This window comes from Cyprinodon tularosa, unplaced genomic scaffold, assembly GCF_016077235.1.
Source record: "Cyprinodon tularosa strain WSP-4 unplaced genomic scaffold, ASM1607723v1 ctg56, whole genome shotgun sequence".
Lineage (NCBI taxonomy): Eukaryota > Metazoa > Chordata > Actinopteri > Cyprinodontiformes > Cyprinodontidae > Cyprinodon > Cyprinodon tularosa.
This window is the reverse complement of record NW_024039296.1, coordinates 1,482,949-1,499,514: the sequence shown is the minus strand read 5'-3', so window position 1 is coordinate 1,499,514 and position 16,566 is coordinate 1,482,949. Positions and strand designations below refer to the sequence as shown.

Sequence of the window (16,566 nt, the reverse complement as noted above, 5' to 3'; positions counted from 1 at the left end):
CAAGACATCATAGCAGCTTTCTTAACCCAGTTAGCCTTCTGTTGGAGAAGTATATTAAGGCTGTCAGGCGGAACCTCCTGTTAGGACTGGAAATTTATTGCTGTAAAACTAAGAAAAAAAAATGTAATCCCAGATGTCTTTGTTGAGCAAAGAATGATTATCTAAATACACTATATTGCCAAAAGTATTTGCTCACCCATCCAAATTATTGGAATCAGGTGTTCCAATCACTTCCATGGCCACAGGTGTATAAATTCAAGCACCTAGGCATGCAGACTGTTTTTACAAACATTTGTGAAAGAATGGGTCGCTCTCAGGAGCTCAGTGAATTCCAGCGTGGAACTGTGATAGGATGCCACCTGTGCAACAAATCCAGTCGTGAAATTTCCTCGCTCCTAAATATTCCACAGTCAACTGTCAGCTGTATTATAAGAAAATGGAAGTGTTTGGGAACGACAGCAACTCAGCCACGAAGTGGTAGGCCACGTAAACTGACGGAGCGGGGTCAGCGGATGCTGACGCGCATAGTGCGAAGAGGTCGCCAACTTTCTGCAGAGTCAATCACTACAGACCTCCAAACTTCATGTGGCCTTCAGATTAGCTCAAGAACAGTGCGCAGAGAGCTTCATGGAATGGGTTTCCATGGTCGAGCAGCTGCATCCAAGCCATACATCACCAAGTGCAATGCAAAGCGTCGGATGCGGTGGTGTAAAGCACGCCGCCACTGGACTCTAGAGCAGTGGAGACGCGTTCTCTGGAGTGACGAATCGCGCTTCTCCATCTGGCAATCTGATGGACGGGTCTGGGTTTGGCGGTTGCCAGGAGAACGGTACTTGTCTGACTGCATTGTGCCAAGTGTAAAGTTTGGTGGAGGGGGGATTATGGTGTGAGGTTGTTTTTCAGGAGCTGGGCTTGGCCCCTTAGTTCCAGTGAAAGGAACTCTGAATGCTTCAGCATACCAAGACATTTTGGACAATTCCATGCTCCCAACTTTGTGGGAACAGTTTGGAGCTGGCCCCTTCCTCTTCCAACATGACTGTGCACCAGTGCACAAAGCAAGGTCCATAAAGACATGGATGACAGAGTCTGGTGTGGATGAACTTGACTGGCCTGCACAGAGTCCTGACCTCAACCCGATAGAACACCTTTGGGATGAATTAGAGCGGAGACTGAGAGCCAGGCCTTCTCGTCCAACATCAGTGTGCGACCTCACAAATGCGCTTCTGGAAGAATGGTCAAAAATTCCCATAAACACACTCCTAAACCTTGTGGACAGCCTTCCCAGAAGAGTTGAAGCTGTTCTAGCTGCAAAGGGTGGACCGACGTCATATTGAACCCTATGGATTAGGAACGGGATGTCACTTAAGCTCATATGTGAGTCAAGGCAGGTGAGCAAATACTTTTGGCAATATAGTGTATGTGTTATACTGAGGAGATATCTTATTTTAAGGCTGGCTCACGAAGAAAGGCCAAACACTGATTTCAGTGAAACATCAAACGCTACATATGCGCTCTTAAATCCAGATTTGGGCGTCCATAAAAAAAAAATGTATTCTACACAATTCTACAAAACAATGAAAACATTTTTAATTTCGAAGTATAAACTACAATGAAACATTTACAGTTTCATTTAAATCAACGTGATTGTTTACTTTTTTATATAGCCATGCTTTCAACATGGTTACCTGCAGTGCTTTACCCGTCTTTCGACACTATTACATTCTCAGGCATCAGTGATACAACACTGCTTCTCACATCACAGCAAGCACAAAAAGGAGAGCACATAAACCTCATCTTATAATTATTGATTTCAAGATTCTGCTGCTGAACTACAAAGTAATTCTAACTCCCGTTTGCGGCTCTGAACTCATGACCTCTTATGTGTCAGAGTGCAGCTTTAGATCATCTGATGAGTCTTCAAAGAGACATTTTTTTTTGGTAAAGGCACCCAAACACCTAACCCCATGGCTTAAATATTCTATATCTTCATATTCTATCAAAGCACTTTGATATTGTCTTCTTTCTATTGCAAATTATATAGATACCTCTGTGGAGAAAGGAGTTTCTTCTTCTTTTATATTTTTACATGTTGTAATATTTAACTTAAAAGTAAGGGGAACATTTTTGTATAGGAAACAAAAAGCAACCCTAAATCCAAAAAGTTTATTTAAATCAATCTTTAACTGTATTTTTATCTTTTGGGAGATGTTCCCCTAGGTTAGCACATAATGAAATATTTTGTTGCAAGTCTTGCCACTGATTTTCATTTGGATTTAGGTCTGGGGTTTGACTAGACTATAGTAAAGTATACATTTACCGTAAAAGAAAACATGGCTTTCAGTCTTTTACTTAACCACACATAGTGTTTCAAATGTAAGTCTCAATATTAGCTTTCAGTCTCATCCAACCAAAAGCATCTACTCCAGATTAAGCATGGACCTTTTGCTGGGTTCTGCGATGATTTAGTTGGGGTCAAAAGCCCAGCTCTAATTAGATGTACCTTACCCTTTGTTTTTATTTTTGGATGATGTTGATATCATTACTGTGTTCCTGCTCTTGGTGTCTCTTAACTATGACAAAGTTACACATCAATTAGGTGAAATAGAAAGGCAGTTATATAATTATTATGGGTAAAGGGGATTAATCCCTGCAAAGCATGGTTTTAAGATTTTTGAAAATATAAATATTGTAAATTATGTTCCACTACAAAATTTTGCACTACTTTAAGATGGTTTGTCACAAACAATCAGGAATAAATTGGATTTATCTTTGTGGTTCTAATATGACAAAATGTATAAGTGTTCAAGGAGAATAATACTATGTAAGGCAATGTAAGGCACTGTCAGAATCGGCTGATCTACCTCTATGTAGGGGTTGAGTTTAACCATATGAATCTGTGCTTTGTGTTTTTTTTCTTCTTATTCTTAAACAAAAAACAAAAACAAAACAGTAATTTGAAGTTTGCTTAAAAACCCTCTGGAACGATGAAGATGGCGATAAAATAAATGTTCGCTCTGTTTTGCCCGTTCCATAAGCTGCAAAAACTAAAGTGCACACGGGGAGACGAGTGAGTGATGAGGTATATAAAGCTTGGACAATTACAAAATAAGGCAGAGAGTGAAACTGACTTCTAAACCTCACAAAGAAAGAAACAGCATGCTGAAAATAAGTAAATAAATAAAGAATCTCTAAAAACCTCAAGAGACTTTTTTTAGCTTTTCTATGAATCACAAATGTTGCTCTCATCTCCATCTGTCCTTCCTGTGTTGATTTATTCCTCATGTTTTTACCAACTGGCACATACATATGCAACTCAAGAGATCAATAAAGCAAGGAAATATTTGTTTGTTTACAGACTCAACAGAACAGAAAACAAATAAAACAGCCGATTGACACACAAACAACTGGCATGATGGTACAGACACAACGAAAAGCAATGAAACAACACAAGATAAAAAATGAAATGAAGACAGAAGATGACCACGTTTGATCACCACATGTAGAAGAGGACATAGTCCACATAGCTACCTAGAAAGGCCATGACACAGATGCTGATGGCAAACATGGAGCTGAGGCTGAGGCTGTTGCTATCCTCACTGTAGAACACGGCAAGGGCCACTTCGCAGTGCCGCCCCCGGTAGCCCTCACTGCAGTGGCACGAGTAGCGGGCCGGCGAGTGAGCCACGCACGTGCCATGTCGACACGGCCGGCTAGCGCAGAGCGTGTAAATGCACACTCTGCCCACAGAGGTCTCTTTGGTCATGTGGCCCGCAGGGCACCTGTGCAGAGAAGATGAAGAACTGTAAAGCAGAGACATGAGACACTCGGGAAGCTGTCATGTAATAGTAATAACAAAAAAAAAAAGAACACTGAATTTTACAGGAGTTATGAGGTCTTAGCTGATGGTGTAAAAATAAATCCCTCAGGAGTAACACCTCTTATATCTGATTCAAAGATATGTTCTTTGAAGGTTACAGAATGTTGTCTGTGAATTAAAAAAAGGAAAAGAAAAGAAAGCGAGGAGCAGAGATTGGCTTTGCAGTAGTATTCCCCCAGTATATTTGTACAAACTATCCCCTGAATATCATTCATCCCTGCCCCCTGCTTCTGTGAGTGCTTTGTATCCTGAGGCTGTGCTGCAATCACAGAATATGGATGCCAAAGTCCCCACTGGTTTTGGAGTGTTGAAATCACAGCAAACAGACTTAGTAATCCTGCAGAGTTTAAAGGGCCATTCAAAACTCTTATAGCGGCTGCTGGTAAATGCTTTTTTTTTCTAAGGTTGACTCAGTATTTGACACGCAGAATTCACCTGATGCCTTCGTCTTGTTGTTATCTTTTCGACACCACTGCGTCAAGAAACAGAAAAATTCACACTGGATTATCTAACTTTATGATGCAAAAACTCCTTAATCTATATTCATTTATGTATGCCTGGTCATTTATTATTTATTTACATGTAAGTCTTGAATTAATAAAAACCCTATGACTTTTAATGTTCTGCTATTAAATTCAGGGCTGTTCATTTTAGACTGCAGCACCTTAGCAACAAGCTGTTTAGTGAGTCCCTTTTTTTTTAGTTCTTCTGTTAAGAACCTTTGTGTAACCTTTGCCTGATGCGCACCCTTTAAATCTTTTCAAAACATGTTTTAAGTTAACCTGTTGTTCACATATGAAATATTGCCACTATATGGAAAGGTAAACTTCCATGCCTTTGTTGTAGCAGTGTTTTTCAGTAAATTTAAGATGCTACAAGTTTTCTGTTAAAAAAAATTATAGAAAACCTTTAGGTATTTCTTCAGCTTTTGCCTCACATTGGAATCGTATTACTGAATCTGGAATTTAATTTATTTTCATCTACCTGCATATAAAGTCAAGTTCAATCTTGTATTAAAGAATGAATAGATCAAATGTTATTTTATTTGCAGCTAATATCAAAGCTCTAAGCATTTATGCTAAACTGCAAGGCTTTTGACATACAGTAAAAGAGGAGTTCAAGACAAATTTTTTCCAATCTGTTTCTACCTTGAATGGCATATATTCGGTATAATTCAACCTGGAATAAAATAAACTATCGGAGGAAAACCTATTGAGGTTGCTCTAATTCATTTGCATTAGTGTGGACATATTTAAACGATATGTTAATGAAACATCCTCTGATTAAATTTCAGTGTTCAGTTCTCTTTGGTCATCTGCGCTTGTAAAAGTTTTTCTTTTTTAATCTATTACAGTATGTGAACATCTATACTGTAGAGACTCTTGTGGTGAGCAGTCTGCAGGCATAGGCCTTCCTCCTTGGGCCTTACAGCAGACATATGAAGTTATTCTTTAAATAGTTGTGTTACCATGATCTTCAAAGGATCCAAATAAGGAGAGCTAAAAAAAAAAAAAAAAAAAAAAGGGAAAGAAAAAAACAAAACAAAAAAAATCTCCATCTGTAATAAATGGGAGTGTTGTGGTGACCTACAAATATTGCGTGTACTAAGGAAATTGACCTGCAAGAGATTCAGTTCATCTCCATTAAAATGGACAAATCTAGTGTACTACTGTCAGTTTGAGTTGAAACTGGTAGTAAATAAAAGATTAAATTCTAAGTAATGGAGTTGGAGGAATTGCTTTTCATGATTTTAAAATGTAGAGTTTCATCTGAAGCTAATGACAGAGAATGATTCCGTCACCATCATATTTTTTTTTTTATTCTAAGCATTCTTTTTGTCATACACTCTATTGTTTATTGATTGATTTTATTTCAGAGACCCTTAATTGTCCCACAGTGGAGTAACATGTCCTTTACTAACCAATCCCCTCTAGGAGCTGTAGGCTATACACACACTGAGTGCTGCCATGGAAGCATTTTGGGGTTATTGGGGTTTTGAACGATTGGACCATTATATATATTTTTTGTGGCTCTTTCAGAGCTCTCCTGGCCAAATATTTATGTGCATTAGGCATTCTTAATCTAGGTTTTTAGAGATTTAAATATTGGTGTAAAAGTCTTTTTTAGAGGATCTGTCATACAGCTTTCTTCCTCTATCAAGATTTTTTTTTTTTTTTTCTATCAAGATTTTGAATAAATGGGAGTGCTCTCAGATGGAGAACAGAACCACTTCCAATCAGGAAATCCTGCAGGTCCTTCAGTGATGAACTCCCTACGACTGATCTTCTGTCTTTGATCATTAGCTTCTCCACAACCTACTGTACGAAAGTATAGAGTGGTCTTGTATCATTTCATTACATCAGAAAAATATGTAATTTGATCCTGGGACATAAAGGCCTTTTATGTGCACTGCAAGGACCTCTCTGGCAGAAATATCTAATGAGATCGTATCTAATTGTAAAAGTCTTCAATTGAAAGTACTAGAGGCTTCACTTTCTTGAACCAACAGTATTACTTCCTCTTACTTATACTTTACATTCTACTCCTAAGACCTACTTCTGGAAACTACCAGCTTTATGATAGGGATATTCGTTATATTGATAATTCAGTTCCATGTAAGTTCAATGACTAACTTAGCATTACCGTCATCTTTGATGCAACACATTGCCAGAACCAAAAAGTTCTTATGAATCAACAAATAGCTCCAAAGATGAACAGACCAGATTCCTCATTATTGTGCCTGACCAGCTTCAGTCTACAATAACGCAACCCTTTGCTGAATTAAACTCAGTTTTCAGGTATCCTTAGAAACAATAGTGTCACATTTTATTCTGTTACATCCTTGCAACACTATTTGTGATAATGAATGAAGAAGTGGCTCTTCGAGAAGTGGAATATATCTAAGCTTTGAAGTCCTTTTGAGACTTAAGTTTAAGAAGATCATTTATAGTTTTATGTCTTCAGGCATTACAGGGTGCAGCTTCAAGGCAAACACTAAAGAAAAAAGAGACATTTTACACCCATTTTAGTCCCTTTGCACCCTAACATTTTGGAATACATTTTTAAAATCTCAAACCTGACTCTTAAAGTAGTTCTGCCCTTGCTTTCATCTCTAAGAGCTTCTCCTCTTGCAGTATGAAATAATCCAGTGTTTACTGATAGTGCCCTGGACACATTTGAAGCCTACAGAGGCCAGTTTATTTATAATATGTATTTCATTTTATCATTAAACCTACTTTAATGCTGCTATTCTAATATCTTTTAATTTTTTTTTTGTTTACAGCTCTAGTAGCTCACCTTTGTGACAGTAGGCTGAAAGGGAAGGGGGTATTAGAGAGGGGGAGAGACATGCCGTAAAGGGCGGCAGGTCGGATTCGAACCCCGGTTGGCCGCGCCGAGGACTATGGCCTCCGCTCATAGGTCGTTCACACTAACCACTGTTTCACCTGCCCGCCCGTGTCTTTTGCTTTTGTCATTTATATTTGTCGTTTTTTTCCTTATGTAAAGGACTTTTTGTGTTTATCAGACTCATGTCCTCTATAACTAGCTTCTATTTTTGTCTGTTGGACCCGTACAGTATCTAGTTGACAAACTGGGCTTAATATTCTTGCTTTTCATTAAAGGTATTGCTCATGTGGATTCTCCTAAGCTTTTTTTCATAGTCTAAGATAGGCCGTCAGGGAATAACTAACCACTTTTCAGAGTGCTAGAGCTATGCTTACAGGTGAGTATGCTCGCTAGGATAGGGAAGTTAGTAGAGTTGGGAATTCCCACTTACTGCAGCCTTAACTCTGCAAAAATGTCCCTGTCCGTCATCTGCATATAGCGACTGAAAGGGAGTTCTTTCTAGAACACTTTTATTAGTATGTAGTAAATAAAAACAAGTACCACATACAGTAATAATATGAAAATATTGACATTTTAAGTTAATGTTGATTTCATTTATAAACAGTTTCCATTCAGTTTATTAGGGAAAATATTTTTAATTGAATACAAATTATAAAAATATATTTAATATCTATACATATTTTTTTCTTTAATTTTTCATGGTTTTATGCTGACTGCTCTGCAGGAGTAGAGATCAAGGTTTGGATGCAATCATCAGGCTACAAGGGATCCTCTTCATGTCCTGCCTATATCAATTCCGCTACTTACTTTATCATTTCTTCAGTATAGATACTTCATTATAATTTGACAGTCAAGTTTGGAATTATTTGTATCTGCAGACTAATCGTTTTCTTCAGTTATTCTGAAAAATCTTTAACTAAAACCTTTTATGTATCCATATCTGACTTCGTATTACGATGACAAAAGACAAATAAGTGTCTTAATAAGTTATTGTAAAAAAAAAAAAAAAAAAAATGCATGCAGATTTAAAGACATAATTCTGGCCAGATGCATGTTGATTTATGCCGATTTAAATTAATGGTCCAGACTGGGCAACGTTAACAGATGGCATTCAGAAACACAGGATTTTTTTTTTTATAAACCTTGGCTTTGAATCCTAACAAAACACTTTTCTTTTTGGGAAAAAGTGGTTTATTGCTCCATGCCACCAGGAAGACCATCTTTGATTCTGACAAAATCTCTGGCATCTTATTTAATGAAACTTTAACCTCACTAATGGTACCCTGCACACAGTCTTTAGTTCAAAACCCGAAGCCCTGGTATAGTTTTATATGGGAAACCATGCAATCTATTCTCATTGAGACTATATGAATAACTAAATGCCTTTCTATTCCAACATATTTGGATTGAATTTAACTGTATCAAATCTGAAAATGGGTCAGTCATCTTTGAATCATTTGGATTGAATCCATTCTATTTGGATTGAATTAGATTGTATGTAGATGCAAATTGGATCACTTTGTCTGCCATGATATGACATTCTTGTTACTTAGCACTAAAAATAAAAGTGGAAACACTGTAACCAAATTGTGGTCATCTAGCCATGTATTATTATTGTTGATCCTGAATTATGGGTTGTACTTAACAAAATTATCAAATATTATGGTAGTTCTAAACTTCCTTAGTGGTTTACAATTAGTCTTTACTCATTATTAATGGCTACTTTATGTGTAATAATTTTCCACTGTATATTTTCAAGGGACATTATGGCATTTTACTTGCTGATTCATGGCTTTGCTGAAGATCACATTAAGCCAAATCTCAGAATAATTTGCAAGTCATTAGATAGGAATGACCTTTTACATATCTTTGGAGTATTAATATCAGTGTCACCTTTATGCTGATTCTTATCCTTTGCACTGGATAGATAGAAAGACAAATAGGTGGAATAGGTTGGATCACTGGATGGACAGACTGGCAGAAAAAATGTATAAATATGCAAAAACACAAACTGACTGCTGGCATTTCTAAGTTTATTATGAGTATGGTAATCCTATGCATCGTTTGTTTTTGGAGATGTGCTTGTAAATATGAGAGCGTGACTGCACACTTTAAGGCTGCTTTAAAATGTTTGGTTGTTTATTCTCTATATTTACAGCACCTGCAATCATGCTGTCTCCAGAGGTCCACACAGACCAAGGGAGGGGAGCAGTGATGCTTTCTGCAGGAATCTGAGTAGCAGCCGACAGAGACGCCCTGCGAAGCAACCAACACCTGAAGTCCTTCTGAATGCTGGTCCTGATCCAGGGGAACGGAGCGGCCGTTAAGCCTCACATCACGCAAACAGCCTGGTGGAGACAGAGGAAAATAAGAGAAGGGAGACACTAGTCCTCAGGGCAAACTCTTTTATAGACACACATTTACACAACAGCAGGGGCGTAAACTGGAATATGCAGGCACACATGCATTAACACCCTTAGACTTGCTGACACACCTGCCGACCAACGCTCTCACATTGCCAAACATACAAACAGCCTCGGGCTACGCTTTCAGCATGAATTCATATTTTTTTTTCCTTTGGTTGCTCTTTCAAGAGGTTATTCTACTCACTCTGCGTAAAGCATGAAGTCTCCTGCATCAAGTAAATTCAAATTAGCACCACTGACATATTCTGCTTACCTGGTATAATCTAAGACATCAAACCAGTGGTGTAATACACGGGCTTCAGGGTGGGGTAGGTTTCTATATCAAATCAATTGTGAGTTTAAAAAAGAGGTTCAGATCTGTTGATTTTAATAAATATAGTCTCTAAATTTATGTATCAATTTAATTATATCTACTTCATTTCTTTAAAATCCATAGATCTGAAGTCAATTTAAAAAAGTATTCTGCCCTCTGCTTATGTTTTTTTTTTTTAGTTTCTTTGTAATCTTGTATCTTTAGTTGTTTTCTGGCTGTATTTTCTTTTATGAGTTACTCTCTGCTGCCCCCTTGTGCCTGTGTCCTTTCCCAATGGCTCCTTTCTAGTTAGTTCTATTCGCACCTGCTCCATATCAGCTAATTAATTCCCCATCTATACAACGCCTTTGCAGTCCTTCACTGCTGGTTTCTTGCTGTTTTGTTGCTCCCCATGTGTGTTCTCCCTGGCATTTCCTGGAGTTTTTGCTTTACAGTATTTTTGGATTTTTGCCTCAGTTGCCTGTGAGTCCTTAAATAAATCAGCAAAACTCATGTCTGCATTTGGGTCCTCAAAAACCCTCCACACAAACCTTGACAATGTCCAATCTACAAGTATTATGTTATGTTACAGTGTGTGCAATAAGATAAAGTAGGAATGAAATACTGCTACAGTATCCAACAGTCTAAAGCAGTGGTGGCAGCATCATTCTTCAATACATTTTTCTGTAGCAGAGGCTGAGAGTATGCAGTACAGCTACATTCTTGATTGTTCTGATTCCTTGGGATTTTCCTTAAACATTGAAACAAAATTTTCAAAAACAAAACATCTGGAAAACAATTGACAAATTCAAAATGCCAGAATATTAATGTTGTGCAATAATTAAAAACAAACAACAAAAAAATTGTACATAAAAAAAGCAGTGAGGCTTAAGGAGGCAACTGAAAACAACTGTGTTTGAAGCAATTAAAAACCTTTTATAAATATATTCAGTATCTAAGCAGCTGCTTACCAAGAAAACTGCGATTGTGTCCTGATGGAAAAGAGTTCCCAAGCATGACCACAGAGGGGTCAATAACGATCTCCTGACTTTGGCCAGGTGAGGCTGTGACTTCAAGTCGCCCCCCACCTCCATCCAGCCTTAGGGTGAACTCTCTGCCGTACCGATCCAACTCCACCTCATGCCATTCCCCGTCATCCAGACGATGGTACGGCAGAGAGATATTGTAGTCTCCATCTCCTAGGTTGTATAAAACAGCCAGCAGACCATGGAAAACCTGAAAACACAATAGAAATTTAGTTAAATTCTTTCATTCAAAGGGAATTATCGATAGATTTTGATAGCCAAGCTATGCTCCAGAATTCAGGCATCATGACTCTACATTGGGGGACGTTTGTACCGCTGTAAAACAAGCTGTTCAATTTTGTCAGCTGCTGCTTCAACACCTTTTCTCTCAGCGTAGATTTCAAAACTCAGTAGAAATATTGCAGAATGAGGTGCCATGAAGCAGACTGACAGTCTGACAGAGCTGGATTTCTGCCATATTGCTGCTGTGTTGATGTGCAACAAAAAAAAAAAAGCTCCTGAGCATAACAACATTATAAGAAGTAGGCCAGCTCCCAAGGTGAGAAAAAGGCAGCTAAGGGTGAGCAAGGTAAGAATTGTGAAATTAAAGCACCCTTACAGCCTATCTGCTGTAAAATCTTACCGAAACGAAGGAGGAAAATTCCAGCTTTAAGGATTAATTCTGCAATTTTGCAGCAGTAATGCTCTGCCAGGAAGCTCCACACATCACTGCATGGCAAAGTTATCCCAGAGGCAAGGTATACATGAAACAACAATTATCTTCAGCAGTTAGGGATGAGTGAACACAATGGACAAACCAATGTGAGGCGTCCCATAACTGCAGCTTGTACATGTCCTGAGCCTAATTGGAAACAGTAGGTCTAGATAATTCATGGTCAGCCTGGCATGCATTAACTATTGCTTCCTCAGCAAGAGCACCTCTGGTGTTCTATCCCTACCGGACCCACATAAACACACAGACACATAAAAGATCTAAGCTTTATGTTTTCCCAATTGCCTCATCTTGTGTTTAAATGTTGCAAAACTTAGGTTCATCTGATCATAAACACTCTCTGAAGTATCCCTTGAATCATATGTAATTATCCTTTCTCTAAGTGTATTTCTTTGGTCTATGCTATTTTTAAGCTCTGATTTTTCTAGCTTGCCTGATATTACTTATAGAGTAAATCCCAGACACCTTCTAAATACATCTTCTCATAGTGCATTGGGTAATCTTTTTCTTTACAGAGAGGCCATACTCCTCTGAGAGCTGAATGCAGTTTCCCAGCCTATCTCTGGTAACCTCTGTGTGAAAAAGTACATATAAATTTATTGTGCACTCAATTCAGTATCCCTCTAAAAGAAGAGGAGGAGTGGGTCAGAGAGGCAGCCCTTTAAATGAGAGGTTTTTGTCAGAAAACACACCAGGGTTGTGTTCAAGTGTTTCTATTTGTTTTGGGACAACAAGGCTAAAAATGTTTCAGTGTGTTTGCTGCAGACAGACATCAGTTGCTTTATACAGCTCACCAATTCGTAGTTCCAGTGAGGATTTCAGGGAAAGGCTTCACAGCCCTCATACCGTACATTAAAGCCCTCTGCCATTTTCCTTCCTGTCACTGTGGGATTTCAACAAGGGAAGGGGACACCACAGTTTTTTTTTTCTTTTTTTTCCCTCATGAAGCAAACTAAAAGAAGAACAAGTCATGGTGCTTTAAGCCGTGCTGTCTGACAAAGTAGTGCCAGCCCAGAAAAGAGATGTTTTTAAAGACGGACCGACAGTGTGAAATCCATAATAACAGAAACAGTTTCGGCACAAACAGGCGACCTGTGAGTGACAGTCCTACCAGAGTCAGTTACTTCCAAGTAATGTTCCCACTTGGCCTGACAGTTGGTTCGATGAAATCCTTTAACAGAAAACACCACTATAACAAACACTCAGGAATGTGTCAAAAAAGAGACACATGTTATTGTTTAGTTCTGGCAAAGTGATGTACATTGTGGGTGCTGCAATCAACTAGTTGAGTCAAAACAAATATCCAGATACATTGCCTTTCAAAAGTACCAATGTCGCCGCGAATCTTGCACATTTTATGACATAACTACAACAACAGAACTACAATTTTAGGATTTTATGTGATGGACAAACACAGAGCAGCACTTACTGTAACCTTTACATAATATAATAGAAATTGTGGCAGCAAGCTCATCCAGGAGGATCATGACTTGTAAGATAATGGTGGATGCACTCAGCTGGTTTTCCTTGACAGAAACTTTTAACCAATCTGACAGTATTGTTTCTGTAAAGTGCCTTGAGATTACATGTGGGGTGAATCGGTGCTACAGTATATAAAAACTGAATTGAAATTAGTTGAACATTTAGTTTGACATAAAAAAGGCGATAGTTCGTAGCACTATTGCCTTAAAGCGAGGAGGTCCTCGGTTTGATTACTAGTCCGAGGTTCTTCTGCGTGGAAGTTTTATATTCTCCCCTTGCATGGATGTTTTTTTCCAGTACTCTAGCTTCCTCCTGCAGACCACAAACATAACTGTAAGCTAGAATGGCCTAGAATAGCTCACCCTCCATAATCGCAAGGAATACGCAGTCGAAGAGGTATGGTTTTAGCAAGGTTTTTATAAATAAAACAGATATATCTTTGTATTACAGTGAATTGTACATTTTTATTCAGCTGATTTCATTTTTTAAAAACTTTTATCCTCTACATTGCAGACAGAAGTATTTTCTGTTATTTTTCTTTCCGTTTTGCACATTGACTGGTTGATAAGCATTGACCTTTATAATAATGTTTTAGTGTTAATACATTTCTGCTTTTATTTCAAAGGCTATATTGCCATATTGCTATATTTTTATTGCGTTTTGCACAATTCATTTTGATTTTGGATTGGATTGACTTACCAGTATTCCATAAAATATTTGAAGGTTACACCATCATATTATAACCAAATTCCAAACTTCTCCTTTAACTTTATCCATAGCATCTCTTGTGTGTCCCTTGGTTTTTATGATGTGTGTTACATAATATTCCTCAACATAGTTCTGAGGTTTTCTCAAAGTAATTTTACTAGAAACTGATAAGTGGCTTCTGAGGGCAGTTAGGCTACGTTCACACTGCAGGCCTTAATGCTCAATTCCGATTTTTTTGTGAAATCGGATTTTTTTGCATGTCCGTTCACACTTCCAAGTATATGCGACTTGTATGTTATCTACTGTGTGAACTGAAAGCGTTCAACCGAAGTGTCCCGCATGCGCACTCGAGGACGCGATGACGTCACATGTAGCAAGCGTCCTCAGTGTTTGCGGAAGTAAACATGACTCGTAATACCGCAGCGTATATTGCGTTCTTTAAGTTCTTCTCCAACAGGAGCAGGCACATTACGAACGAAATCTTTTTAAGAAGATCAAAAAGAAAGAGAGCCAGGTTCCGGTAAGACCCTTCGAGTTTGATCTGAATCGAGCTATCTTTCCAAATATGAATTAAGTCAGCAACCTCACTTTCTCTCCATTGACTGCTCTCTGTGTTATCTTCCGCAATGGTTGTTAGTTTTTCCCGCCTCCGCTTAGTAGGACGCAGATTAGTAACGTTTAGTAACATTTGTCAAGTATCAATGACGTGTAGGTCGGATGAATGCGACCTGGCCGTACAGACACAGGTCGCATTTGAAAAGATCAGATCCGTATCGGATTCAGGACCACATATCCAAGTGGCCTGGGTCGCATTTGAAAAAATCCGATCTGTGTCGTTCAGACTGTCATAAAAAGATCTGATACAGGTCACATATGGGCAAAAAAATCGGAATTGGGTCACTTCAGGCTGCAGTGTGAACGTAGCCTTAGACTCTATGTTTTTGAGTTGGTTTATAAATTTTTCTTAAAGTACCTTGAGAATATTTTTGTTGCAATTTGGTGCTGTACAAACAAACTAGAATGAATTGAATTGATGGATGGCTTAATAGGAATTTCACTTTTCATTTTTCTAGTTGTAAAGCAAACCCTGTCATTTAACGTTACAGCTATCCTTTGCTTTGTTCTGATCTGTTGTATTGAACCTGTACGAAATACAAAGAATGCTGTGGTTGTGTCGTGACAAAATGTGGAAAAAAACATAACAGTGACTACTTCTAAAGGCAAACTGCATATGATCTAGTGAAATATTGCAAAGATGTTTAGCTTACTACTCGACAAAAGCTTTTTTAAAACTCAGAAGTGTTCAGCAGGAGATTTGACCTTCCATTTATTGCAATGTCCATTGACTCTCCTGCCATTTCAAAGGAGATATGAAACTTTAACCAGAAGCAAAAATAACCTTGAATAAGGAAGGCCTATTATGTTTTATAAAATGCTTTCCAAAAAGGCACTCTGCAGATCTTGTCAAAGAGCCAGTTAGGAACATACATATGTCAGTCAACAGCCCCCTCAGTATCCACCCATATGTCTCCAACCCTGATATTACTCACTCACAGCCTGACAAGCATCTGCTGCAATCATTTACAGGGCCTAATTTGAGGCTCACAAACAAGACAATTGCAGCTGTTTAGGTGAAGGCGAGTGACCAGCTGTGACTTACCTCTAAACGCAGGTATTCACTCTGCTCCTGGGACAGCAAGCTAAGGATGACCCCAGTTAACGCACGAGTCCGGACCCCAACCTGTACTTGTGTTCGCCTTGCAGGCAGGGACCACAGAAGCTGCAGCTGAATGTGGCTCCGGCCGTCGAATGAAAACTCTGGAGTCACTTGTCAATCAAAAAAAAAGCACAAAAGGCTTGTTCAATTAATTCTGCTGTCACACGGGGAATACATTAGAGATTTACAGAGAGAGTGTGTGGCAGTGCAAAAGCACTTTATGTAAGATGGGGCTATCTTCCCAGACCAGCAAGTTTTCCATTTGGGGCTGCACACCTCGTGAGGTTCAAACTGAAAACGTCATGGTCATTTAAAGGCAACTCTACAGGCCTACCTTGATCACAATGCGGGCCTGTAAACCCTTTTTCACACAGGCAGCTGAAAGAGCCCCATTCCCCATGACAGCTGCCCCGCTTTCCACAGGGGGGATTCTGCTCCAAGTCAGTGCAGTGGTTATCAATAAGACTGCAGCCTGGCGAAGTGCTGAAGGATTCAGCAGGGGAACCAAGGTCATACAACTAGATGGAATATGAGTAAAAGAAAAAGGGAAAAGAAATTAAAGAGGAAAGACATGGAATAAAGAGAAGTCATGAAATCTAAAGGAAACTATTTTATGTTCTTAGATTTTTAGATTAGTACAAGAAATCTTAACGTCAGTTATTAAAGAATAGTGCTACATTTATACACTTATCTTCTTTGTGATAAGAAGAAAAACTCTAAAATGAAAAATCAAACCAAAAATACTCTGGTTCTCTGAGCCAAATTTGTGAAGCTATGTGTAAAAACAAAGTACTGTAAACTGCTTTAGCCTTAATATAAATCAAAAGGGAAAGTGCAGCAAGACTGGTCTGATGCAGCTGACTGATTATTAGTAATTATGAAAATCTTTGAAGAGATACATTTATTAACAGTTGGCTAGTCCCAAGTTTCTGTGGCGTGCCAACAAAGCAAGTGACCC

At 38.5% G+C, this 16,566-nt stretch overlaps 1 protein-coding gene across 1 annotated transcript in view; it reads right to left on the bottom strand.

Moving 5' to 3' along the window:
• Window positions 1-16,566, bottom strand: part of LOC119796836 (neural-cadherin-like) — a 181,977-nt gene that overhangs the window by 10,517 nt on the left and 154,894 nt on the right. The window contains exons 28-32 of the mRNA XM_038305585.1: window positions 15,943-16,126; window positions 15,552-15,718; window positions 10,915-11,179; window positions 9,387-9,573; window positions 3,529-3,779 (exon numbers count right to left, since the gene is read on the bottom strand). Coding sequence (XP_038161513.1) covers window positions 3,529-3,779; window positions 9,387-9,573; window positions 10,915-11,179; window positions 15,552-15,718; window positions 15,943-16,126 — 1,054 coding nt within the window. The remainder of the gene's footprint in view (window positions 1-3,528; window positions 3,780-9,386; window positions 9,574-10,914; window positions 11,180-15,551; window positions 15,719-15,942; window positions 16,127-16,566) is intronic.